At 38.4% G+C, this 24,992-nt stretch overlaps 6 protein-coding genes, 1 long non-coding RNA gene and 1 pseudogene across 8 annotated transcripts in view; 3 read left to right on the forward strand and 5 right to left on the reverse strand.

The window, feature by feature from the left end:
• LOC120005416 (ubiquitin-like domain-containing protein CIP73) overlaps positions 1–66 on the forward strand; it is an 8,122-nt gene extending 8,056 nt beyond the window's left edge. The window contains exon 11 of the mRNA XM_038855042.1: positions 25–66. Within this exon, the coding sequence (XP_038710970.1) occupies positions 25–66 (42 nt within the window). The remainder of the gene's footprint in view (positions 1–24) is intronic.
• Positions 67–79: 13 nt separating this feature from the next.
• On the forward strand, positions 80–891 carry LOC120005870. The gene is made up of 2 exons (XR_005469926.1): positions 80–189; positions 291–891. It is a non-coding gene; the product is annotated as an uncharacterized LOC120005870 (long non-coding RNA).
• Positions 892–1,068: 177 nt separating this feature from the next.
• On the reverse strand, positions 1,069–2,553 carry LOC120005864 (annotated as a pseudogene).
• A 1,698-nt stretch (positions 2,554–4,251) lies between these two features.
• On the reverse strand, positions 4,252–4,692 carry LOC120005419. The gene has a single exon (XM_038855044.1). The coding sequence runs from the start codon at positions 4,690–4,692 to the stop codon at positions 4,252–4,254; it is 441 nt and encodes a 146-aa protein (XP_038710972.1).
• A 433-nt stretch (positions 4,693–5,125) lies between these two features.
• LOC120005868 (phosphopantothenoylcysteine decarboxylase subunit VHS3-like) lies at positions 5,126–8,153 on the reverse strand. Its single transcript, XM_038855728.1, has 4 exons — positions 8,047–8,153; positions 7,824–7,948; positions 5,868–5,914; positions 5,126–5,770 (listed from the first exon to the last, which is right to left on the reverse strand). The coding sequence occupies exons 2-4, from the start codon at positions 7,932–7,934 to the stop codon at positions 5,428–5,430; spliced, it is 501 nt and encodes a 166-aa protein (XP_038711656.1). The 5' UTR covers positions 7,935–7,948; positions 8,047–8,153; the 3' UTR covers positions 5,126–5,427.
• Positions 8,154–10,158: 2,005 nt separating this feature from the next.
• Positions 10,159–14,176, reverse strand: LOC120005861 (protein PHOX1-like). Its single transcript, XM_038855722.1, has 3 exons — positions 11,346–14,176; positions 10,977–11,221; positions 10,159–10,475 (listed from the first exon to the last, which is right to left on the reverse strand). Exons 1-2 carry the CDS (start codon positions 13,348–13,350, stop codon positions 11,073–11,075), a joined length of 2,154 nt encoding a protein of 717 aa, XP_038711650.1. The 5' UTR covers positions 13,351–14,176; the 3' UTR covers positions 10,159–10,475; positions 10,977–11,072.
• Positions 14,177–14,541: 365 nt separating this feature from the next.
• On the forward strand, positions 14,542–18,458 carry LOC120005865 (protein OS-9 homolog). Of its 2 annotated transcripts, none has more exons than XM_038855725.1 (8): positions 14,542–14,747; positions 15,193–15,272; positions 16,144–16,347; positions 16,551–16,622; positions 16,990–17,105; positions 17,206–17,272; positions 17,356–17,462; positions 18,107–18,458. In XM_038855725.1, the coding sequence occupies exons 1-8, from the start codon at positions 14,666–14,668 to the stop codon at positions 18,264–18,266; spliced, it is 888 nt and encodes a 295-aa protein (XP_038711653.1). In that variant the 5' UTR covers positions 14,542–14,665; the 3' UTR covers positions 18,267–18,458. The 2 variants fall into 2 exon arrangements, with proteins under 2 accessions (XP_038711653.1, XP_038711654.1); XM_038855726.1 differs by having other exon boundaries at positions 15,196–15,272.
• Positions 18,459–18,775: 317 nt separating this feature from the next.
• LOC120005863 (calcium uptake protein, mitochondrial-like) lies at positions 18,776–21,964 on the reverse strand. Its single transcript, XM_038855724.1, has 7 exons — positions 21,433–21,964; positions 21,173–21,240; positions 20,456–20,679; positions 20,282–20,365; positions 19,840–20,053; positions 19,403–19,699; positions 18,776–19,323 (listed from the first exon to the last, which is right to left on the reverse strand). Exons 1-7 carry the CDS (start codon positions 21,956–21,958, stop codon positions 19,108–19,110), a joined length of 1,629 nt encoding a protein of 542 aa, XP_038711652.1. The 5' UTR covers positions 21,959–21,964; the 3' UTR covers positions 18,776–19,107.
• Between the last annotated feature and the right edge of the window lie 3,028 nt (positions 21,965–24,992).

Raw genomic sequence — 24,992 nt, forward strand, 5'->3', positions numbered from 1 at the left:
TAATGTCATATGACTTTGGAGTAGTGGGCACTTCGTGCTGCTATGGTGAAGTCAAAGAGGTTGTAATATATATGTATGTATGTTTCTGATAGTTTCTGTACTCATGTTTTTCGTTGGACTTCATTGTAGATTGCCATCTCTGCTTCCAACACTGGTGGTGCTTGGGACAATGCCAAGAAGTACATTGAGGTATGCATTCTAGTGGACTATCGACATTTTATTCATAATTTGCAACTTAAAAAATTGTTGTTTAGACCGTGGCTTACGTCTGGATTCATTATGTGATCTAGGCGGGTGCTTCTGAGCATGCGCGAACCCTTGGTCCCAAAGGATCAGATGCACACAAGGCAGCTGTTATTGGTGACACCGTTGGAGACCCTCTGAAAGACACATCTGGACCTTCACTCAACATCCTCATCAAGCTAATGGCTGTTGAATCACTCGTGTTTGCCCCGTTTTTCGCTACACATGGTGGCATCCTCTTTAAGATATTATAGATCATTGGATCAAATGTGGATGGTCTACTGGTTACCGTCTGCCGGATCTTTGTTCCTCCCTCCACATGTTAAAAACTATTATGTACTTTGTAGTTCATGGTTGACTCTTTAATTGGCTGCAAATTTCCCTCCCAAGGGGTTGATGACAAGGACGAGGACGATGACGATGACCACGAGGAGTCGGTGCTAGGAAGAGTTGGTAACTCGATTTCTTTTTGGGTCTTGGTAGATCAATTCATTTCTGAATCCCTTACGTTCCTTCTCTCCTTTTGTTCTGTAATAGATTTTGAGTCCTGGTAGTGTAATCTGGGTTCTTACCTAATTGGTCTAGATGCTACATATTGTTCTCTTTTTACTAAATATCATATCGAAGAACCTGAAAAACTTCAAAACTCGTCTAATATCTTCAATCAAACTCGGTTATGGTCTACTTGTCATTTTGCATCCAAGAGAGGGAATCATCATTTCCTGTTACCCAATTCGATGTTGGAAGCCTGATTTTATGATTTGGGGAGCAAAATGACCATTTTGTACCTTTAGTAAGGAAGCAAGGCCTAAGTGGAATCAACAATCAGAGAAAGAAAACATAATTTTTTTTTGGTTGACATTCATCAGAGAACTGAGACAAACCCAGATGTTAATAGGACCACACACATGATCGGTAATTCTAAAGAACGGTATCAGTTCTTATTCTAGTCACAATTCTTTGAACATCAACCAATCTTTATAGTCTCTAGTGCTACGATGCCTTTCTGAAAACACTCATAGTTGATGACTGCATAATTTTTCACATTTCTGTATAATCTTGGATTGTTATCATCCATCAGTTGTTCCACAGGTCCAATCTCTTTCTCCGGATCTGGCTCGTTGAACATCGCCACGGACATTCTCAGTTTTTCTGTGTTGGTCACAACCCTATGAACTGGACTCTTGAGTACTCCATTACTCATTATCTGCAAAAAACCACTTGTGCTGATTAATCAGTTGCTTGTGCTGCAAAGAGTAATTGTGATATTGTCACTGCAACTCAAACATGTATATGTATACCTGCATTTGGTCGCCAAGATTGACAACAAGAGCATCAGGAAGAACTGGAACTGTGATCCATTTTCCATCTTTGATGATTTGAAGACCTTCAACTTCTTTGTCTTGCAACAGAACTGTAATTCCCTGATCTATCCGTATGAGGTTTGACTCCGAGAACCATGTCCGGCCTCGAACAAGGTGGATAGAAGTTGAATCTAACTTGCATCACTGGTTGCTCTCCAAACTGGTCTGAAAAACTTTTTTCTTCCAGATTCAATGACCTAGCCATCGCCTCGAATAGAACATTCATCAAATGCTTTATCTTCATTGAGTATTCATGTAAAATGTCTCTGCAAGAAATCAACCTTCAAATAGGCTGCCTTGACGAAGAGCAAAAAAGCTAACAAACAAAGCTATATATAACCTGAAATCATGTGGAATTTGGGGCCAAAGGTTGTCCCTTCTTTGATTTTCAGGAAAAACGCGAAGGAAAAAGGCGGCTGCACCAGTCAAGAACTTGTTTGTCTGAAACAATCAAGTCATGTCCATATCCTTGCACATCATGAGCTGCACGAGAACACTTCTGCTTTTCTTCCTGTGGAAGTTGAAAGAAATCTGTTCCAACTTTGCGCACTTTGTCAAGAAACTCACTTGAAATCCCATGCCCTACAGCCTGTTATAACACTCATCATCAAAACCCAATAACATTTCACAGTATATAAATACTAGATTTCCCAAAAAGTTTCATTCTTTACTAGTTCAAATCAAGCCCACATCAGATTTATTAAAAAAAAAAAAGGCCTTGATTGGAACTTTATTTAACCTGGAAGCACCCAGATGAGCTGAGAGCTAATCTCAGTTTCTCAAGTTCATCATCTGATGAAGAAAGGATGCTGATATCAATGAGAGGGACTGAATCAGACGTTGGAGAAGAATCTAAGGCCCCAAAAGGATTCTCTTTGGCAAGAAACTGTGGAGGTGGTTCCTCCCCATTGATTGACATTTCTTGCACAGTTTTTGGGCAGTGGTACACCCTCTGCAGGCACAACAACTCCAGCCATTGATGTTTGCTTTACCGAGTCAGAGATTATCAGAGATTCAGGAGGAGCCTCAAACAAATTAGAGAGGGGTTTTAACATATATAGGAAAAGCTTGTTTGCTTGGACAATTGTTTGAAATTCCTAGTCTAAACACATTGAATTGAAGATATTAGGTCTGTAGGTGCCAAACATGGTATGGCCCCACGTGGTCAAATAACGACAAGACATGCTGGACTGTCTAGGTCCACAGATTAACTATCACAGTTAGGCCCAAACCTAAAAGGCTATCTTTGGTTCATATACAATCTTTACATCATTGCTAAGTGATATAAACAGTATTCTGACACCAAAACTGTCATATTTTCTGACACTTATCTACAGGATCTTTATAGCTTTGCAGACTGGTCACTTTATTATGATCCTTCCTTAGCATGATGGAACTAGGTGTCAAGACATTCGCAGGTATTGGCGACTGGGTACAGTCGCCAGAACAGAGTAATGGCGACGCCACATGTGAGCGCCATTACTCGGACTACCTCACTCATAAAGCAGTCCTTATCATTCTAATCTACAGCCGATATTTGTATGTGTGACTGACTCACATCCTTAGGTATGACTTTCTTTCATATATGTATCTATTCATTAAATACCGCCTACAATTCTTCCATGCTTTCATCGACACCTGTCTTAATTATGACACATTGTTGCTTTATCGCTTACCCTGACACAACCGGGATAGTAGACTTTTTATACACTTCTTTCATACAAGTTGGTCCAATGGTATAACTGGAATGTACAACAATTCCCGAGGTCGATCCTTGTTCTCTATAAATACCCCCCTCTTTTCATACGCGGGGGATCGATCATTTTTGGACAAAACAAACTAGACAATACAAAAAAAAACACTTTCGACCAACTCTACATAATATCCATTCAGACAAAAACACTTAAGATATAGTTGGTCTTCCATCTCCGACAAGTACTAACTTGATCGTCGGAGCCTCCACGACCGGCACCCCCTAAGCTGGTTAAGGAGCTTTCACGGTTTGCCTTGTTGTGAAACTTACAGGATCCAAAGCTGCAAACGGACCCCATAGGAAGAAAAGTTGATATTTCAACGATTGTAGAATATCTGCTCCTACAAGGTCCGCATTGATTTATTCTTTAATGGTCGTTATCATTGATTATTTGGTTTAGAAAACGCATCTCCTTGCTGGCATGGATTTACACACTGAGTTTTTGGAAGTATATGGCCTTTTTGTTCTGAATCCCAACAAAGAGTATTTAATTAGACAGAGGAGCAAATCAATTGAATGATTAATGGTGGAAACATATAATAGTGGAAAAAACAATTCTGCTTTGAATTCTCTACTTCTTCATCTGTCCTAAAGATTGCGACTTTTGAGGGTTTGGTCTGCTCATTCAAGGCACTATTAGTTCATCCACATATTAAATATCAATTAAAATATAATATAGCATGCTTTATTGCCAATTTAGCAAAGACAAACTATTATTCATGTATTATCAAAGACAAGGAACATTGAAAACAAAAGGAAGGGAGCTTCCGTAACAAACAACCTAAATCACTAAGAAAAGCATAACAAAACGCTTAATTAGTGACCCAAATAAACAAAATCAAACACTAGAAATCAAAGAGAAACAAGAACCCAAAGTAGCCCTCCTCCCAATCATGGACTAGTCAAGTAAGCCTTCTTAGCACAATATTGCTTCAATACTGCACCAAAGTATGGATTGTTAAAAGCATTGGCACAATCATCACTAACTTGTTGAACAATCTTGCAACAATCATCACCAACACTGGTTTTCTTGTTCCAATATGATGCCTTGATTTCACCAACACATTTTGCCTCTTCAAACATATCCATGAAACATTTTTGGATTGCTGGGTTGGGCTTAGGAGTGTCAGGACTGGGCTTGGGCCAGTGGTGGGCTGGCAATGGGGGCATTGGGAACGGGAAGAATGGCCTGCGTGGGCGCCAGGGCCTGCGAAGCCATGGGAAAGATGGCATGGGTGGCCCAGCCTTATCATCAGCATCAACATTGGCAGCACCCAGAGCTTGTTGTATGAGACATGCTAGGAGGAGCAAGAGAACAGCAATCTTCATCATCTTTGAAGTGAATTAACTTTTTGTTGTTTACCAAATGCACTCAAAAGACACTCAATACAAGAACTGCAGGTGATTGATTCAATGGTTTTGTGGCCTTTTTATAGTGCTTAAAGGGTACAGGGAAGTTGTATTTGAAAAATCCCAACAACAGAATTTAGATTAAATTTGATATATCATCTCCAGATTATTCAATCCGATAGACTAGGTTTATAACCACTAGATTATGTAGTTATTTCAAAATTTCAATTAATTTATTTTTTCTTGAGATAATTTTAGTGGTTATGAAGTCAAGGAAGTGCATTTATCTAAATAATACTGGACAACAACCAGATTGAATGCAAGTGATGGCACTACAGCAGGAAGGGCCAATAACACCAATTCTACTACTTGTCAATGAAGTAATACTAGGTGACAGCCCGCACGTTGCAGATGGTTGTCCATGTGAATGAGAATGATTCATTGAAGAGGGGAGCTTTGCTGTTCCAGACTCCAGAACCACACAACAAATCCCCCTGTTACAACCCAACCCAACTAAAATGTTTCATAAATCGCATATAATGAAATACTTTGCAACACCAACAATCTCGTGAAAATAACTAGCTTCATTCGGACAACAATGGTAATTTTCTACTCTATGCAGACTGACAAGCTAAATAACCACTCCCTCCTAAGGTGGTAAAAAGGAAAGAAACCAAAAAAAAAAAAAAGCATGGGAGGGAACCCCTAAAGCTACTTTCACTTCCTCTTCTTTGCAGGTGGTTGCGGAACTTCTTCATCTTCATCCTCATCCTCGTCTTCCTCACCATCCTCTTCAGCATCATCCTCATCCCCATCATCGTCATCATCGTCCTCATCATCGTCATCACTTGATCCTCCACCATCATTTGCCTCCGGGTCATCCTCAGGATCAGCTTCCGCACCCCCTTCCTCACCATCGAAATCTTCATCTCCAGCATCATCCTCATCCTGATCATCGACATTGTCATCATCTTCATCATCTTCGTCATCGTCTGTATCACTAGAATCTTTATTTTCAGGATCAGGACGTTTCACTTTGCGAAGCTCGTCAACAGGAAACCTGCAAAATGTAGTCACATCAACCAACTTGACAGAATTTTCCCAACCAAACCAATAACAGATCCTTAAGATGAGGCCCAAACAGGATAATCAGTTACCTTTCATCTGTTGCAGTTAATCTAACATCATCCAACAGCGATCCTGCCTGGAACAGAAAAAGAGCATCATTGATAAGGGGTTTAAAGGATGCATATGTCACTGATACAAAAGAATGGCTTATTTTGTTATTATTTCCATCATTAAACAGCAAAAAATTATCAGCTTTCAAATGTAGCAACAAGATATTTGAAGAGAGAAATGCAATGCTCCACTGAACCACATATACATCACATGTACAGAAGATTATTGATCTGAAATAACTATAAAATGCATTACCAGAGAGTATATCCCTGCAGGCAGAGAGCAGCCGCACAACAAAAGTTACATCAGACATAGTCAAGCCAATCTTTTCAAATTTTCTGTTTAGTTTTTCCCTTCCATTCGAAGAGTCATCTGATTATCTCCTTCCAGATGAGCCAGAAAATGGCCAAGGGTATTAAATTTATCAATTCTTTTCAATGTCTTTGTTTAGGCAGGAATCCCCATTCACAAAGCTCCTCCACAGTGTCAGATTTCACCCAAGATATTTAAACAAAAACTTAACTTTTATCTATATTAAGAACAAAATAAGTATTATTCATACTTACTGTGATAAAATCAAAATTAGCATGTGAAAGTAGTTAATGCAAGCTCGAGGGCCAAACTATGGGGCGGCTTAACATGAAGCACGGGAAGGCCATGTATCAGTGCCCAGTCCCTCCTTATTCTCCTTTAATGTATAAGACATCATGGTAACGTTAGAAACTTAATGATCTTGACACGTTTGTAATTCATTTAAATTGATTCTGACAAAATGTTTAAAATTCAAGTTTCAGATTAGCTTGTGTTTGTGGTCAAGCAATTTCGATGGCTTAGTCTCAAACTCGGCTATTTCTGAACATATTAAGCTTGACCTTAATTTTTAAGAACACGAAGATACTCAGCTTGAGCTTGAGTTTGTTCCACCAGGAAACAAGTCGTTCCTTGCCCTTAAAAAATGTAACACAGCTTGGTTTATTTACATCCCTATCTATTAGCATTCCCCTTTTGTAGCCTTATCACTAATTACCAATAACAATGTTCTTTCCATAACAAATATACATGAACGATAGTATAAAAAAACAAAGGAAAGAATATAACTAGGCACCAAAAATACATAGGAACTTTTCCTCTAGCTTTTAAATAACATAAAGGAACAAACTAAGTCTGAATTCATATGGTAACCTGCTAAAAACAAACAAAGTAGGGCCTCTCAAGCACCAGAATCCAGAATAAAGAATCTAAAACCATCAGCACGTATTTTAAAAACAGGACAACATTGTTTAATTGCCAGAAACAAAAGTGATATTATCTTCTATTTGCCAGAAAACACATGTCAAAAACAACAGCATACGTCTGCACATACTAAAATGCATCATTGAAATAATCACCCACCAATTTCAGGCAAGCGCAGAATAAAGGTCACAATATTAAAAAGCAAAAGCAAATATGCCTTGAAACTTGAAAGTACTTCAAAAGTGTATCAATGTATCAAGTATCCTATGCAAAACCAAAGTCTAAAACCTTACTAAGGAGTAAGGACAAAAGCGAAAAGAGGATGAAGAGTCTTGCCTTCACAGGGACTCCAAACTACTGCACCAACCAAACTCTCCAAAGCATTACCAATCAAAATCGTCCAGAAAGCACCCAGTTCAAAAAGGTGGGATATGTGTTTGTGCAGTAGAGAGGAACAGCTAAAACACCCAATAAAAAAGTTCCAAAAAAAAAAGCCAAAAAGGGAGAAACTTGTACAATCTAGAGAGACCCCAAACTCCCATGGAACCAGTAGAACATCAACCCACAATAGTCCCGTCTAAATAGCATTAGAAAAGCATGATACAGAGGCTTGTGTCGACACAGAAACAAAAAGCCAGACACTTGAAAGCAATTTTCACATGGAATTTTGTAGGCTACGAGTAAATGGTAGCGGAAAATACCATCATGAGAACGAAAGCAAGAGACTTCCCAACAGTCTCCAAAGCCATAGCTTCCATAGCAGAGCACACCCACATCGCCCTCTCCACAGAGCAGTAACCACCGACCTCCATTGCTACAATAAACTCTGCCAAACAAAGTGCAATAGCAGAAAAAATTCAGCACCAAAAAACCTAGAGAGAGATATAGAGACAGGAGAGAGCTGAGAGAGAGAGAGTTAAGGACCTGACTAGCTTCTGGTACAAGGGTTTGGGTACAGTTAGGGTTAGAACGAACTGGTCGGTTTTCGGGAACAAAATTAATTTTGCCACTCTCAATTTTACTGATTCCACGAAATATTAAGGCTCACATGGTGTGGAAGCCTAAAAAAGATATTGGCAATAGTATAATTGACTTTTTAGTTCTTGCTGACTTGATTAACGCTTTGGATCTAGGTGTTAAGAAAACTCACATTCTAAAGAAAGCTGAACTCCACTGCACCCGTTAGCATAGTAATACCTGAACTCACCCGCTCAAGCTCAATGGGCTTGGTCCAACATTGTGAACCCATTTCATTTTACAGCCCAAAACAGGCCCCTTCCGCTTGAAACAGAACATATTTCAGTTTCGAGAGATGAAACTCAGATATTTTCCCCTTCCATGTGACCCGTGAATTTATCATTGCAGTAGAGTCCGACGAGCTGTGTTTTCGGTGAATTCTCTCGTCACAAAAAAAATATTGATGACATCATTTCTTCACTTTACGGCGGCCGGAACGGCCGTATTCTCCATGATATCAGTCCTGCTTCTTATAATGCAATCACTCACATTAGAGATGATTTTTTGTTGGTCTAATTTGATCCCAGTAAGTCAAAAAATCCTAAAAACCCTTTTGTTCTGCAATTAAAAAGGAGAGAAATATTAACTATATATTAATGTTGAATTAATGCCTCTAGAGTAAACAAACCAGATTTAAGGTTTCAGAGATAACTGTTTCATAACCTTAATTGCAGCAGAACTTTGAGTTTATTATGTATGAATTACTATAAATCTCCTTCCCCATCCAACACAAATCAACAAAAAAACCTTCCAAGCAAAACTAACAGAAAAATGGCAGGAACAGTACCCACTAAGAAGACACTAAATATGGTATTATTAACCATATCATGCACAGCAATATTGGTTTCAGCAGGGCTAGCCTATGAAACACCACCATTCATTCTTCCGGGTGTGCCGGAAATCGTCGAATGCTGGTTATCTCTAACAAGCATAGAAGGTTGTGTTGCAGAGATTTATAAGTTACTTGTGGGTGGAAAAATTGGTGTTGTTGGTCCAGATTGTTGCAATGCTGTTACTGAGATTAAGGACAAGTGCTGGCCTAAGATGTTCCCTTTCAGCCCAGTCTTCCCTCCTTTGCTTCACAATTCATGTGCTAAATCTGCATAGATTGGCTAGTGTCTTTACAGTAATAGCTTGGTTAGAATAATCAAGAAAAAATGCTGGTGACTAATCTGGTTCATTACAATTTTCTTTCATAATTTTCATTTTCTCTTCAAGATTCACCTTTTCTTTTAAATAAGTTTTGTCAGATGGTCTAGTACTCATGCTGCTAACTTAGTCACCATGAAAAATAGAAATTTTCCCTCTCTGGGACTCTTTGACTCCTTTTGGTTTTGATTTGGTCTATAATTGGATGAAACCATGCAAACATGTTGCCATGAAAACCAGTACTGTTTCTATATTTATGTTAGTATATAAAAAAAAACAAGCTTCCCCCAAACCTAACTCCACAAACATGAAGTTTAGCAACTGCATCTTGAAAGTTCATTGTTCCACAAAATGAAAAAAGCATGACCTTAACTTTTTAGTCGAGTAAGCGTAAATCTTGGGCCGTCAGGATAGTCCGCACTACGTTGGTGGCAGCCTGACGGGTAAGACTAGCCGAAGCTCATGCGGGTAGGGATCTTGAAGTAGGACAAGCTTACACAACTAGGAGTCTACAATGAAATATCTCAGCTGGTTGATTCAAACTCCCGACCTCGGACACCGTAGGCCATAATTTCGGAGAGATAACCAACTAGACTATCGCCCTTTTTGTTTCCCAATCCTGCATTTCGAATTCTTCTCAAGATAATATGTAGCTTTGTGAAAGACCCTCCTGCACCTGCACCTGCACCTGCACCAACACAAACCCCTGCTTCCCCATCACAACCATCATCACCAACAACACCAACGGCTTCACAACCATCACCATCAACACCGGGAGCACCAGCAGCACCAGCTCCATCTGGTTGAATTTGCAAGTGCAATGGCTATGGTTACAATAACAGTGGATTCTAAAGGGTCATCCAACAAAAGTACATAAAAATGGAATGTTGGTTTTATAAATATTGTTGAGAGTATAAATAAAGTTCTCACTACTCAAGACAAGTACCTACAAACAATAGAAAACAACTCCTCCATGAATTAACAATGAAATGAATACAACTCTCTGCTTAATGTTAGACAGAAAAACCTGAAAACGGAAATTTCTGGAACTTCATTTTTCCAAACCGTGTAAAGGAATTTGAAGTACCTATTTTCTGACAACAAATATACAAATCTTTACAACCGTGTTCTTTTCCTGCTAAAAATACAGCACTGAATCTGAACCTTAAAGCTAGAGACAAAGAAACCTGCAGAAAATACAAATCAAGGTCATGATAAGCTTCAGTTTCGAATTATCGTAGAGAAGTAATATGTGAAAAATACACGCTATAATGCATGTGTTTGATGTTAAGAACACAACTTGGTTGTTTTGAAATACTGATGAATTCTCAAGTATTATGCATCTATACGAATCACTAGAAAGTTAATGGGCTGAAATTCAAGCCATGAAAAAACTGTTGTGTTCTTACTTACTCTTCAATGATTCAATTAATAACTGTCTATCTCAGCAACTTTTTTTTTCTTTTCCTTTTCCAGTAACATTTAAGGGAGACCCCTCCATTGTTTAGGTTCATCCTATATATATGCTATTATTTGCCAAACAACTTCAGACAAATAAAGAATCACAAAACTGTCAAAAACAAGCCAAAAAGAATCCTATTGGTTAAAAATCCTATCAGTTCAGCTTCTTCCAATAAAAGTAAAACTTAAAACGTGCAGAGAATAAATAGTAATTGGTGTAAGCATACCTATCTCATCTGCAGACTACAGATTCACGTTGATGGGAACACTACATGTTAATTCACCGCCGTTGTTTTTTTCAGCTTTCCTTTACAACACACCACTCATACATGCTCCAAGGCGTGATAGATTTTTGAAACTCGCCGTTGCAGTAATGGTCCCAATCGCAATGACCACACACGATTTTGAAACTTCTTAGCTTCATCCATCTCATTCCATGCCTGTATCATCTCATCAATTTTAAGTCCTAAACCTGCAAATAGGGAAGCAAATGAAATACTTAAAAGAAGTAAAAAAGAGGGCGCATAAATCTTTATAATTTTCTTCTTTATGAATGATTTTGGACTAAAAAAAATCAGTACGTAATTATAAGCTACCTTCCAAAGCATTATTGTTTGAACAGTGGTTCTTTATCATTATGGCTATGTCTTTTGCAGAAGCTCCAGCAAGCTCAAACTTCTCAACTGCAACTTCCAAACATTCTTGCCAGACTGGAATCCCTAACATGAATTCCATAAGAGATCGCTCATAGCGTATGGTGCCCCATAAGAGGTTAATCTGGGACCTCATGTTTGAGGCTTGCTCTGTAGCTTCTTCTGCCGATATGTCCTTAAATAGATCATCCAGCCCCATTGTCTTGGACTGGCTTTTAAGTTTCACATTCTTGAGTTCTGAAAGTTCACTCAGACGTAGCCCTTCCAGGTCTTCCCACATCTGCATTCCCCTTTCCATGTTTTCCTCAGCACTGTTATATAGCTGTAAGACCTCTAAGGAAGCCCAGGTTTCCAAATTTGTATTGTTGCTAATAGCATAGTACCAAGAAAGTTTTCCCCGCTCAAACTGCTGCTGCCCAAGAGCCAAAAAACCTTCATAAAGATCTGGTTTTATTCTCAAAGCTTCTTCGTATCTCTGTCCTGCTTTTGTATATTCATTTTGGGCCCAACCATATCCAGTCTTGATTTGTTCAATTTTAGACTCCCTTGAAGCATCTTCGGTGAAGGACACCCTCTTTCTTGCCCTTGACATGTGAACATTTCCCCAGTTGAATAGTGCTAAAGCTGCCATCTCCTGGAACTTATCTGCTGCTGTATCAAAAAGGCTTTGGGCTTCTTCACTTGTGACTGTATCCTCCACAGCCTCAGAGTATACCTTCATACCAAGTTCATGAAGATTTGGGTATGCATCAGAATCAAGCCCAACGTTGATCTTAAACAGCTTAGCAAACTCAATTATCCAGTCATCAATGTAACATGACCCATTTTTTGTTCCTTTGCCTTTACCGACATTCCCATTCTCAGCTCCATTACTTTGTTTGATATCAAGGTTGTGCACCTCAGGCATAAATCTCTCAAAGAACATATCCTGCATGGGATTAACCTCCACTATGTAGAGCCTGACTGAACCCTGTGATTCTGCCATTGCTTCAGCCCATCTTAGTTCTTCATCTGTGGTAATTGTGACCAAATCACCTTCCTGGTCCCTGTACTTAATAAGAACTGCCCTTGAACTTGGAAACCGATCACGTATAACTTCCCTTACTTGTAGGAGGCTACAATTAAGTGGCAACTGAGCCCACCTTATATCCTCCCCAAACACCAACTTTACAGTCTTCTTTGGCTCTTCATCTTTTGTAATACTGATTCTCTCCTCCACAACCACCTTATCCTCAGCATTATTCTCCTCAATTTTCTCGTCAACCTGCTTCTCCTCAATTTTCTCATCAACCTGCCTCTCTTCAATTATCTCTGAGGCTTGCTTCTCCTCAACTTTTTTGCTTTTCTTTTTCTTCCTCGTCTTCTCTTTTGCAGCTTTTGGCATAGGTGAAGCAGAAGGAGGTTCAACGTATTCTGGAGGCAATTCAATTACCGCATCATTCACTCTCAACCCTTTATTCTCAAGTGTCTTTTTAACCCTCTCTGCAATTTCCAACGCCGTGACATTGTTTGGTTCCTTGTTCACAACTGTAGTAACATCTCTCAAAGCCAAATCTAGTCTATTCAAAGCCTCATAACACCTTGCCCTCTTTAACAGTGCTTTACTGTACTTGGGTGTAACTTCTAGTGCCAAATTGCACTCATGAATTGCCCTGGGGTACTCACTCAGACCCATCTGCATATAGCAAGTAGCCAAGTTACTCCTGAGATAGGACACATCAATGTGATTTTTTGGGAGCAATTTGATGGCTTTCTCATATTTCAACATGGCTCCTTCAAGGTCCCTCTTTTGGAACAGCTTGTTTCCCTCCTCCTTCAATTCATGCGACATGGAAATGAAAACTGCCATGTCCTTAGGGCTATCATCTCCAACTGTGGTTTGCTTCGCATTATTATCACTTGATTGTCCTCCTTCCTGTTTCTTTTTCTTCCCACTTTGCTTTCCCATAGCAAACCTAATGGTTCACTCCAGTAACTTCTACGTCAAGATCTAATCCAATAATACAAATCAAAAACTAGAAGACGGAGTATTGAAACTACGTTTTCGTAAAGCTTCTCAATCCAAACCTAACCAACCAATATCACACAACTTTCAAATGGCTACCGATAAAGTATAAAGAGCTCTAAAACATTAGTTCCCTTTTACTCGAAATACACTTCCTTACACCCAAGAATACACATATCAATCAAACAAACCAGGACAGTACTCTTGCACAAGCTAAGTCTATTAACCCCAGAAGCAAATCTTTCACAACACCCCCAAATGGTTTCAATTTGTACAAAATAACTTCAATAATCTCAACTTTCTCCCTTCAAGCTCAAATGGGTTCCTCTCTTAGCCTCATAGAATGAATTTTAATCATCAAACCTCAAGAAAAGAAAAGTAATACCTAATATTAATAAATATCTCTCTCCGAATGAGGATAAGTTACTGCTTTTCCGAGAATAAACAAATCCCAATTCAGAGAGAGGCAAACGGACAAGCCCCTAAATTAGCTGCAAAACAAACATTATATATTCTTGCACGTACAACAAGAATGAAAAAGAGACTCATCTGGGAAATGAATTCCTCGAGGTGGAGCTTCTGAGAAATTTTTCCGGCAAAATTCAAGCGAGAAAATTTATCCAAGAAATATAACAAACAAGAATATATTCCTGAGAAATGGAAGGGAAACCGACCAAGGATTCGTCCGAGATTTTGTAATGTCTAAGATTTCTCCACTTGACGTGAACGCCACAAGAACATCTCTTGAGAGATACAATTAATTTGTCTGCCTCCGACGGCATCTCTCACGTTTCCAGACCATAAGCATGTGAGTAGAAAAGGCCGTTGTGGGGCCCAAGTAACTGCCAATCACCAACAAAAACGAAGCTTCCCGCTGTCACAAGGCAACGGAAAACGGCAATGCCCAACTCCCACGGACCGGCTTGCTATGTGTTAATGGGCTGGCCTTATTCCTATGGTTTGGACGGCCTTATTCTTGTGGTTTGGCCCGTATGGAGGTCCAGTTCCAGGGGAATTTATGTGCCAGCCCAGCCCACTTCTCCCAAAAGGCATCACGCGCATATCTCGTGACTTTTTCTTATGAAGATTCTTCTCCTTGACGTGGCGCATCTCAATTGGAGAATGTGCGTGGAGCCGCGTTATCATCGACTACACCAGATCCTCAGAACTCGTGAAGGATACTCTGCTGCTTCGCGTCGAGTTCGAGAACGCTCCAGCGGATACGAAATCTGCAACTCAATAAACGAAATTGCTAAATATGAGATTGTTGTGGCTGATTTTGGTTTCGTACACGCTGTGTAGACTCGTGAGAGCGGATCAGATCTTCTCAGCTCATGTAGGTAAATTATCCATTTGTGTCTTCCCCATTCAATTCCGTCTTCAATTTTCCGTTTCTTATTTTTCTGTTCATCGAGCTCAGTCAGTATATTTTTATGTGGGTTGGTTATAAATTCCTGAATTGGAATCGATTTTCATGAAGTTGTGCAATTTTTCCTGAAAGAAATTCAGGTGACCGTTTTAGGACTGGGTTTGTGAAGCTATATGCAGTTCAATATGTAATTGATTGTCTATACTGAGTTAGTCGTTCTATGTAATCAATGGACTCTTTCCAAATTTTCATATTTGATTGTAAGCGAGTCAGGTTTGTTGTGGAAATTATGCAAGACAACCATTATACGAAATGGGTGTCATTAACTATTTCAACAGTGTTTTTTCAAAAAAATTGATTCTTTTGCTTCGAGTCTACTGTTAATGCTGTTATCTCATTAATATTTCACTGAGTAGCAGGTGGCACATTTGGACGCAGCTCGCATGAACCAAAATATAAGATTGAATTCCATCCAGAAGATTCACCATTTCATCCGGTAAGTAAGTGTAGGGTTATTTACAACTCTTCATCCTGTAAGGAGGCCTATGATTATTTACAAATACCCGCTCTTTCCACCTCACTTCATGAGGAGTCTATTTTGATCTTTTGAACTTTTAGCCTTTTCTATACATTGCAATTTCTCTCTGTTTTATACACTATAAGGCTAGATGTGGGTTAAAAACTTATAATGCAAACTTGAATTGTTGTTATCACGTTTTTCTAGTGATGACCCCTACCCTACTTTGTGGCTTAGGATGTCGCAATTGTTTCTTGAGACTGTAATGGGATGATGGAAATTGAGTACAGTGTTATCCATATAATGATGGCTTGATGAAGCTCTGACACACTTTTATTGAGGAATTATGTGAAGAAATTTGTGTATTGAAAGCGAGGGTTCTGTGTAAGGGTCTAGGGCTTAGGCTGCCATGTTCTCTCTAACAACATTGACGGTTTGATTGGTCATACCAAGGTTCACATTGTCAAGCACTTCTCCTTTTCCTAAGTAGCTTGGTTCTTTTGTGCGGTGATCAGTGATCACTAGCCCGGTACTTGAGTACTTGTAATTATTTTTACCTAAACCTCCCCTTGTGCCTGTGGTCTTTTTGGGTGCTCTTGCAGTAACTAGCAGAAAGGTCTCAGAAGGGTCGGTGATCAAACTGATTTCATGAACTCCTAAGACTCGTTAACTCTCTTTAGGGCTGGTGGCATACTTTTGTGAGATCTGTCTTACCTCGTCCCGGGTTCACTTTCCCATTCTGTGATGCAGAATTCGTATATAATACTTGCTAGCTCTTGTTTGTGAACTTTATTTGTGTTTGGATTTACTGTCTCACTAATTCATATCTATGTTTGCAATTATTTTGCAGGATGATGACCAGGAATATATGATTATGCCCAATAAAGATGGACAAAAGTATATATGTTTCTTGCCTAGGGAGGAGAAAGTCAAGAGCATAAAGCCCATTAGTCAGCTGAACACAAGCAGCATGATTGTGGAAACTGAGAAGCGGATTAAATTGAAAACACCAGATGAGCTACTTGAAATACTGAAGGATCGCTGCTTTATTAGAGTAAGTATCTGTCAACCAAAACCATTTTGCACTTCACGTCTCAGGTTGCAAATTACTTCCAAAAAGAGCTTTTTTGGCTCGGAAATACTTATGGATATTGGTCTTATCGTCTTACTATTTTTCTTGATGTGTAATGCGTTCTTTTAATAAATCAGAAGCTATATTAAATTAGTAAACTTACAGCTTCTAGCACTTTTATCCAGCAAGAAGGTTGGTGGTCGTATGAATTTTGCTATCAGAAGAAACTTCGGCAACTTCACATTGAAGATGATAAAGTAAGTTCATGAAGGTGTGGTTTGTATTTCATTTGGTCATCTTCTTTGTATGAACTATTATATGCAATGCAAAGGAGGTGTTTAATATGATGTATACTATGCATTTAATAATTGTATGAAGTCCAATTGGACTGCATGCTTTTAGGTGTCCAACAACTATTAAGTCTAGTTGGGGCGGTCACAGACGTACAGTAGCAGTAGGAGTAGCATCATCTTTGAGATTAATTATTAATGACATAATAGTGAAGACATGTGTCATATAATTTGACGTATTTTAATCTCTTTGTAGTACTTTGAACTTTGAAGGAGTACTAGGATTTTCTTACATGTACGTGTAGTAAGTGGGTTTGTTATTCTGTTGTTACAGGCAGTTCAGGAGTTTGTCTTGGGTGTTTTTGATGAAGAAGCCACGGCTGCTTTCAACCAGAATCTCTCCGACATTTCCACACTGAAAGATCCTCGCTCGAAAGATGCATCACAGAGGTATGACTTGAAGTAGCAGTGTGTTTTACAAATCTAAGGAAATAGGGTAAGGTGGAGAAAGAAGTATCAGTTAGTTTCTGTATTCCCATAATTTGTGCAGGTATCATGCTCATCAGTACACAAATGGCACCATCTGTGATCTTACAAATCAGCCCAGAGAAACTGAGGTAAAAGATGGCTATGTTATAAAAGTATTTGTAGCATCTAGATACGGTTTTGATCCCTTATGGATTTTTATTTTAATTTGTAGGTGAGATTTGTTTGCTCAGAGCCCAGAGCAATGATCAGTTCTATCACTGAGCTATCAACTTGCAAGTATGCTCTTACTGTTCAAAGTCCAATGCTTTGCAAACACCCGTAAGGCTCTTTTCCCTGTTCTCTCTCTCTCTCTCTCTGTACAGTGCTGATACACATTCGTGCTAGATCTGGTTTTCAGTTTTGACTTGAAAAGGTTAACTATTCAAGTGCTTGCATAAAATGATATAGTTTTCAACCTTCCTGTGTGCCCATCAATTCTAATATCTGGTCATTCAAGGAATGTAGCTGACTGTATTACCCTACTTGGACAACATACCAAGATAATTCTTAATTTATTTTTTGAATTGTTAAATGGATTAGATTTAGATGTGTTGTGTTTGGACAAGCTCAGCAAGACTCTCCTGGTCTCCCCATTTTGTTTATTTCTTTCACTGAACCAGAAAAGTTAATACTGGTAGAAGTAATCATAAAGATGCCTCTGATCTAGTAAGTGGTTCCTTGGAGTGGATCATGGCACAATTCTATGATACTGAACGACAATGATATTGTATATTTGTATTATCAATTATCATTCATTTCTACAAAGCTACACTCTCTTTGTGCATAGTGAACTCGCAGAAGTTATATATTTCCTTTGACAGGATCCTAATCTAACACTATAGGATTGTGTGATAGTCATGTTATGCATGCTTCTCTTTCTCTTATGCTTCGCGTTAGTTTGTTTGATGGACTTTGGTTTACAGATTGTTCCAAGAAGAGAGGCCAGTGTCGCACACCATTGACTGTAATGTCCTTCCCAAGGATTACAAGGATAGGAAGGTGGAAAAGGGAGAATCTGAAGATAATGGGATTGTCATGGTCAAGGAAGTTGAACATCCATCAAATGCTGATTCAGAGGAATAATTGACGTACAGATACAACCAGTATACGCTTCAAATATAGTATTGTTATTAATATCAGATGCTTTAGCTAAGAACTTGTTTTCTTGACGAAATAGATGGTAGATTTAATCTCACTTTATTTGCTGAATGTTTCTGACCCCAATTTACAAGCAACTCTAAGCTGAATCCAGAGTGTTTTTTTTTTCCCATGGAACTACAAGATTGCGTTTAGCCCAAGTCTTCCAACTGTGGGAAACAGTTTGAGACAGGAATGCCACTAAACCCACTTGTGTTGCTTCCATCATAGCTGGGAAGTTATTTTCTTCTTTATTCACGGAAATCATAAACGTAAGACAAGCATTGGCAAATTATTACTCTTCTAATTCCCCAGAAAAGTGATTGTTTCAGAGGTCCTTGAAATGAATTCTTAAATACTTGGATCGTCGCACTTTCCCCGACTACCTGATAAGACATTGATCATTGGATTGGGTGTTGATGTGAAGAGTTGAACTTGAGTCACCCAACTGGAAAGATTCATCCATAATGAGCTTGGTGTGATTATATTCATAAATACAATTACAAGGTATGGAAAATATTTAAATTATGAGTTCGCATCACGCCCAAAATACTGTACAAAACTTTCACGCGTGGCTTGTGAAATATAGTTAGTTTCATGAACCATAACTTCAAACAGTCCCCTACATATCTTGACAGCCATTCCATCCTCAAATGGCTAGTCTTGCTTGCTACGTAGTTCTTTCATCTGCTATTCATCTAAAGAGACCAAAATTCCCTGCTGTAGTAGTTTGTCATCGACTAGTGTATTGAGCGGCATATATTCAGGTCCATCAAGCATCAGTTGATCAAAGAAAAAGCTTGTTAGATGAGCAATTTGATGCACAGCTCAACCAGCATGCTACCAGTCCCTTGAAGCCTGCCTCTCTAGTTGGCAAGGCCTCGATTTCCCGTCTTTGTAAAACCCTTACGAATTCATCTGAACTTAAACTACCATCACGATTTGTATCAAAGACATGGAATATAATGTCAACCACATTATTTGTAATTGGGATTCCACAGACCTAGTAAAATTAAAAAATATCATCAGGATGAGAACAAACTAATGGATATTGAAAATAATGTAGAGCTTGGTGTATTTACCTGAGATGCAGCTCTCTGGAAATCTTTTTTGGTTAACACCCCATTCGCCTTTCCATAACTGAAAATGGCGAGAGAAAAAGACTGCAACTTCTTGCGGAGTTCTGCAAAATTTTTGAACTCCTCATATGTTATTTGTATGTCTTTGAGATGTGGTCCATCGTTTATTTCGTCAACCCGCTGAAGCAGCTTGTTTATATGGCTGATATCAGCAGATGCAACCAATGTCAAGGCAAAATCCTTGGCCGGAATTGTGCCTCGCATTTTGTAGTCATAATGGGAAAATTCCAACTGCAGTATCTGCAATATTCAACATTGTTCAGTTGTGCAAATAAGTGTAACACATCAACATGATCACTGCAATGAATTATGCTGTGATCATGTAAATCTTAAAGGTGAGAGAGAGAGAGAGAGGGAGAGAGGACGAGAACACCACGTACTTCATCGTGTAAATCTCTCAAAAATTGAACAAATCTTTCATGTTTCAGACACGATTTGCCATCTTTACCAAAGAAATACTCTACAACACCTCCATTCTCTACGGACTCTGAAGTTTTGAAACCAGCTCGCCGTCTATCTTTGCGTCGAGCCCCTTGCGTATATTGATCTCGCATCAGTGCCATAACTTTTCTGAATTCCTCCCTGTCTATCTCTCTGATAATGGACAGAATGTTAATTACTTAACCATGAGGAGGGATGTCCGCAATCTATGATTGAAAAAACATTATTTGGAAGATGCTCATGCTGATAAGAGACAACTGTTGATAATGCTCATAAGGATATCAATGGAAATAAGTTGGAAATGTCAATGAATGATACAAACTAACAGACTGAACTTCGTTAGAGACCAATGACAGAGTGATGGAAAGACAAGTGACCTACCCATTGCTGTCAAGATCAAACATTTTAAATGCTATTGAAAAACTTGATTCTGGAATGCTCAGAAGGGTAAGAAAAAAGACGTACCTGGTAAAAAAAAAACTTCATGATTAAATCTCCATTGAACAATAGAAATTTCAATATGCTGCAGGTAAAACTAAAACAACTGTCCCTTACTCTTGAAAAGATACGAGTCCATCACTATTAGTATCAAATAACATGAAAAATTTTGAAGGGGCACAATGTAACTCGCCAGGAACCCGCTCCCCTCTCAGAAAACCCTCCCTAACTCTATTTGATTCAGATGGTGGAAACACAGGAACAACTGCTCGCATCAAGTCTGCTGGTGTCATAAGAACCTCTCCGGAAGGGGATCGAAAAGATGCAAAGTATTCAAAAACCTGACAAGCAATAAGTGAACCTTAATATTAAAAGACTTAGCCTCTGATTCTTTCAATGTGTATCCTTCGACCCCTCTGTACCGAAAAGATTACACAATGTGAATAAACAAGAATGTATTGGAAAATGCCCAAAAATTGATTTTGAAATAATCCATAACTCTGAGAGGGTTTTGATAACAGTGCCAGCTTTGAATATCTTAGTCCTGATGGTTTTCTCCAAGACACAAATTCTACTTCTGGACAGTTGGCGATCTAAAACCAGTTCAAAAACTTCAAATATTTTAAGCCAGAATTTCTCACGTCACAAACAGACGGATGCATCAAATCTAAATATATGAACTGACAGGAGCAATAGTAAGTTTCACAAAATACATATCAAGCTGATGTAGATCAAACACTTCTCTATCTCCCACTTGTTTGAGAACCATAAATGGTACTCGCATCTAACTTCCGTAATCCTATTTTCATATCAAAGAAGAGAAAAGCTGCATACCTTTTGAGGGGGACTTTGCAACCTTATCCGTTTCTCATAATTGAAAAAGACTCTTCTCCTGTATGAATCTGAAACAAGGAACAAAACCTGAGAATATGATTCTTATCCTTATATAAATACTGCACCTAGATAACATGACAGCCAGGAAGTCATCAACCACTGCGCCATTTCATCAAACACCTTGATGTCAGCAACACAGTATCTTGTACTCTTGACAAAACCATTATCAGAGAAATTAAAAATCATAGAGCAGTATCTACCTCCAAATAGGAATCTGGGTTTCTTTTCATGTCCAAACTGATCATCATTTGTTGACCAAATTGCGTCATTAGGACAATCAGCGAAGGACACAAATGAATTCAAATAACAAAATCCCAAGCTGGATCCGACAACCAAAGCCCCTGAAGACAACAACACGTTGAACGTAGAGTATCCACGCTTATCGTTCCCATAACTGGGCCACCCACTAGTGGACTTCAATGTAGAAGATGATGAAATGGAGCCTTGAGATCGGGTGAACAAAAGGTGCGCGCACAGCCGATCATTGACAAGGACTCGACGGATTGACGGCGACGAGTTCTTAAGATATGCACAAGAAAACATAGTCCGATGTGGTGTTCCAGTTATTACAACAGAGAAGCTTGAAAAGGATTCCTGGGTTGAGACATCTTTGCATATATAAGAGAGATAGAGGGCGGGCCTGGAACGACATTGTTTACCGAGAAAATTGCGCCGTTTTTTGGGTTTGACTGGGATTTTATCTATATGACTTAACGGTTTTTTCATACAGTTGGTTAGCGGTTGTTTCGATCAGACAGTTAAACGCGCCCACATATTTTGGATGCCATTGACGCACAGAAGACAGTATAGAAGGGGACAGGGTACAGAAACTAAACTCCCCAACCACCAGGGTGGGCCGGGTCCATATAGAAGGCCCACCCAAAGAGGAATTTAAACAAATAGGATATATATTCCATAATTGGGCCACAAAGAAGGACCCATTATCCTGTAGATTCGGACTCACCGACTCAGGCTTGCTTTAATGGCCTTAAATTGACTCTGGACTGAGGCTTCTATTTGTGTGTGGCTGACTGGCTGTTCTGATTGCCCATTTAAAATGAGCATCCCCTTGTGTACGCTGGTCAGGTCCAAAATGCAAACTGCGATGAAATGGGCCAAATCTGGTTCTATATGGGCTTTGGTGAACCTTTGACGGTGTCGTTTCAATTCAAGTAACCTGGCTTGCGTTAACAATCTTTTTCTTAATAGTACTTTACGATTGTGTTTTAAGGTTTATATATATATATATTATATATTATTATATTATACTTTATACTTTATACAAAGAAGACTTTCTTCACAAACTTACAAAAAAAACAAGACATTGCACATCAACGTCATCTGAATCGGTAGCCAACTCGAACAAAATCAACATATTGGAGTCACTCGAAATGTTATCCCAAACTCCATCCTTATCCAATCAAGACACCAAAAGAGAGAAACAAACAAACATAATCACCATGAATCCAACATCCCACGTGGCATGTTCATGCACATGACCATGTCCATGATCTCCTATCAAAGATTAAAATTTTGATATTGGTATGGTATAACCCACCTCACCGATTTATAAGTAAGATTCAATGACTCTCACATTGAAGACGTGTTTTTTGGGCCTAAGAATCATTGGATAAACAATAGTACCGGACAATATTTTCGATGTATTCGTGTTGAGAATTTCAACATCCTTCAAAAAATGGCCAAAACAATAGTATTGGATGAACAAAACCAGCATCCACACCCAACGGGCCCACTAATAACCATCATGGGGCCACCCTGATCTGTATCCAACACAATTTTACACTATGGGCTTCATTTTCTTTTCATCCAACCAAACACCAAGTTGTGTGACTGTCAGCAATGTAGATGTCCGACTCAAAACTCCTTTTTGGGTTCTCTCAACAGAGAAAAACTACTACCCTTTGTGTGTCTTCGTCTGTGTATTAACAACTGGATGAGTGTATTAAAACATGATATATATATATATATATATAGCATTGAAATGGTGATTTATTACTCTTCATATATATGTATATATGGATGCAAGTTGTAGTAAAACTATGTATGATATTAGGGTCCCATATATAAGAATAAGTAGTAGGTGTCACACTCGCAACTTGCTTTTGTGTGGACTTTATTTGGATTTCTTTCCTTTTTTTTTAAAGCTAAATATTCTTCTCAAGAGCCACTGAATAAAAAGGAAATATTTTTATATTTTTATGGTGATACCAAATCACTTAGATTAATATAAATGTAAAAGGAAGTTTGATGGCTAACAGTATATAAGTATACATCTGGTCCCATATATATTTCATCATCCATGAAAGCTATATGTATTTAAAATTTAGAGCCAGAGGGACCCATACTTACATACATATATAGATAATGCGTGACTTTTTCTTTATGTTTGTTATTTCAATTTCAACATTTGATTTCGCCTCCTTCATTTTGTTCAGCATGGGAATGTCATGTACAATTTTTCGTTATAAAATGAATTAACTTCAATTGCCTATGAAGGGTCCGTGAGAAGAGGAGGTTCAGGACAGGACCCCTCACTCACTCAAAACCATGACAATTTTAGAAAACGCATAGTCTATATATATAAACCACATCTCAATTGACCGTATCCGTGTTTGTTTCTGTTCCCCTACTTCTTTTTCTTTTTTTTTTATAACCAAAAACAAAATCAGTTACCCTTTAAATATTTGAATATGGGCATAAATTGGAACCGTAAGGTAGGCTCACGCTACATAAGTTTCTCACTTAACGACCGAGTAAATTAGACAAAACTTAATGCGTAGCTATAAGGATATTGCTCCCAATGAGAATTAAACTCCAAAATACTTAAGAGTCCATATATATGATTTAACCTCATAAAGATTCATCATTAAACTATCATTAAAGTGATTATCCCTTCTTCTACCCCCGCCTAACTAAACAAATAACTTAAAATTGACTATTAGTTGTTATGGGTATGAACATTAATCTACATTTCTTCAGTTCTAATTGTTTGTTTCGATATATATCTGGAGTGAGTTGCGTACAAATATGCAGCTGCAATCCAATAATGTTTTTGTTTGACCGCCATACAGATCAAGTCTGCTGGGAGTGTAGTGACAATGACAAATAGCAACAGGACCTAATTAAGCCCATAATGATCCCAACCACATCTTTCATTTTCACAAACCTTATCTTCCCATGAATTTAAATTTTCAAGAAAATAAGATAAAGTACTGTTGCTAGTAAGTTCTTTTCTTTTTGCCCTTTGTTAAAGATAAGTGTAGGTAGAGAGTACCAATCACAAAGAGAATGTCTTTATACCAAGATAAGAGATGTCATCTTCCTTTAAAGAATGAAATAGTTTTTTCTTTTAATTTTTCATGAAATAAAGAAGAAACAGTTTGCCCTGGATCTTGGTATTTGTCTAAAATGCTGATGCCAGCTGAAATATAACTTATATAATACGAAAATGATAAATATCTTAACAGTAGATAATTCAGTTATCCCAGCTGTTGTTGAGTTTGACATACATGATTCAAGTGAATTTGTGGATTTCACATCATGCACTTCAAATTTTGTGTGTACAACTCAACAGTTGTGATAACTCGAATAACAATTATTGGGATCACTATCATAACTAAATCGGATAGATTCACTCATAATCTTTTGTAAAGTTGGCGTGCAAGTTGATATTACTAGCTCTAATGTATCAATAGAGGGTTCATGCCATCTAGTAATAAATAGGAGACATGGCTTGATA

The sequence above is a fragment of the Tripterygium wilfordii genome, chromosome 9 (genome assembly GCF_013401445.1).
Source record: "Tripterygium wilfordii isolate XIE 37 chromosome 9, ASM1340144v1, whole genome shotgun sequence".
NCBI lineage: Eukaryota > Viridiplantae > Streptophyta > Magnoliopsida > Celastrales > Celastraceae > Tripterygium > Tripterygium wilfordii.

Coding starts and splice junctions, on each gene's coding strand:
- LOC120005868 (XM_038855728.1), bottom strand. CDS start 7,934: ATGGAGGTCGGTGGTTACTGCTCTGTGGAGAGGGCGATGTGGGTGTGC. Junction 5,915..7,823: donor TTGCTTTCGTTCTCATGATG/GTATTTTCCGCT, acceptor TTTCTGTTCCAG/GCAGGATCGCTGTTGGATGA. Junction 5,771..5,867: donor TTAACTGCAACAGATGAAAG/GTAACTGATTAT, acceptor TACATTTTGCAG/GTTTCCTGTTGACGAGCTTC.
- LOC120005861 (XM_038855722.1), bottom strand. CDS start 13,350: ATGGGAAAGCAAAGTGGGAAGAAAAAGAAACAGGAAGGAGGACAATCA. Junction 11,222..11,345: donor AAACAATAATGCTTTGGAAG/GTAGCTTATAAT, acceptor CCCTATTTGCAG/GTTTAGGACTTAAAATTGAT.
- LOC120005865 (XM_038855725.1), top strand. CDS start 14,666: ATGAGATTGTTGTGGCTGATTTTGGTTTCGTACACGCTGTGTAGACTC. Junction 16,348..16,550: donor AGGATCGCTGCTTTATTAGA/GTAAGTATCTGT, acceptor ACTTTTATCCAG/CAAGAAGGTTGGTGGTCGTA. Junction 17,273..17,355: donor ATCAGCCCAGAGAAACTGAG/GTAAAAGATGGC, acceptor TTTAATTTGTAG/GTGAGATTTGTTTGCTCAGA.
- LOC120005419 (XM_038855044.1), bottom strand. CDS start 4,692: ATGATGAAGATTGCTGTTCTCTTGCTCCTCCTAGCATGTCTCATACAA.
- LOC120005863 (XM_038855724.1), bottom strand. CDS start 21,958: ATGAAAAAACCGTTAAGTCATATAGATAAAATCCCAGTCAAACCCAAA. Junction 20,366..20,455: donor GGACTCGTATCTTTTCAAGA/GTAAGGGACAGT, acceptor TTTTTTTACCAG/GTACGTCTTTTTTCTTACCC. Junction 19,324..19,402: donor TCCAGAGAGCTGCATCTCAG/GTAAATACACCA, acceptor TAATTTTACTAG/GTCTGTGGAATCCCAATTAC.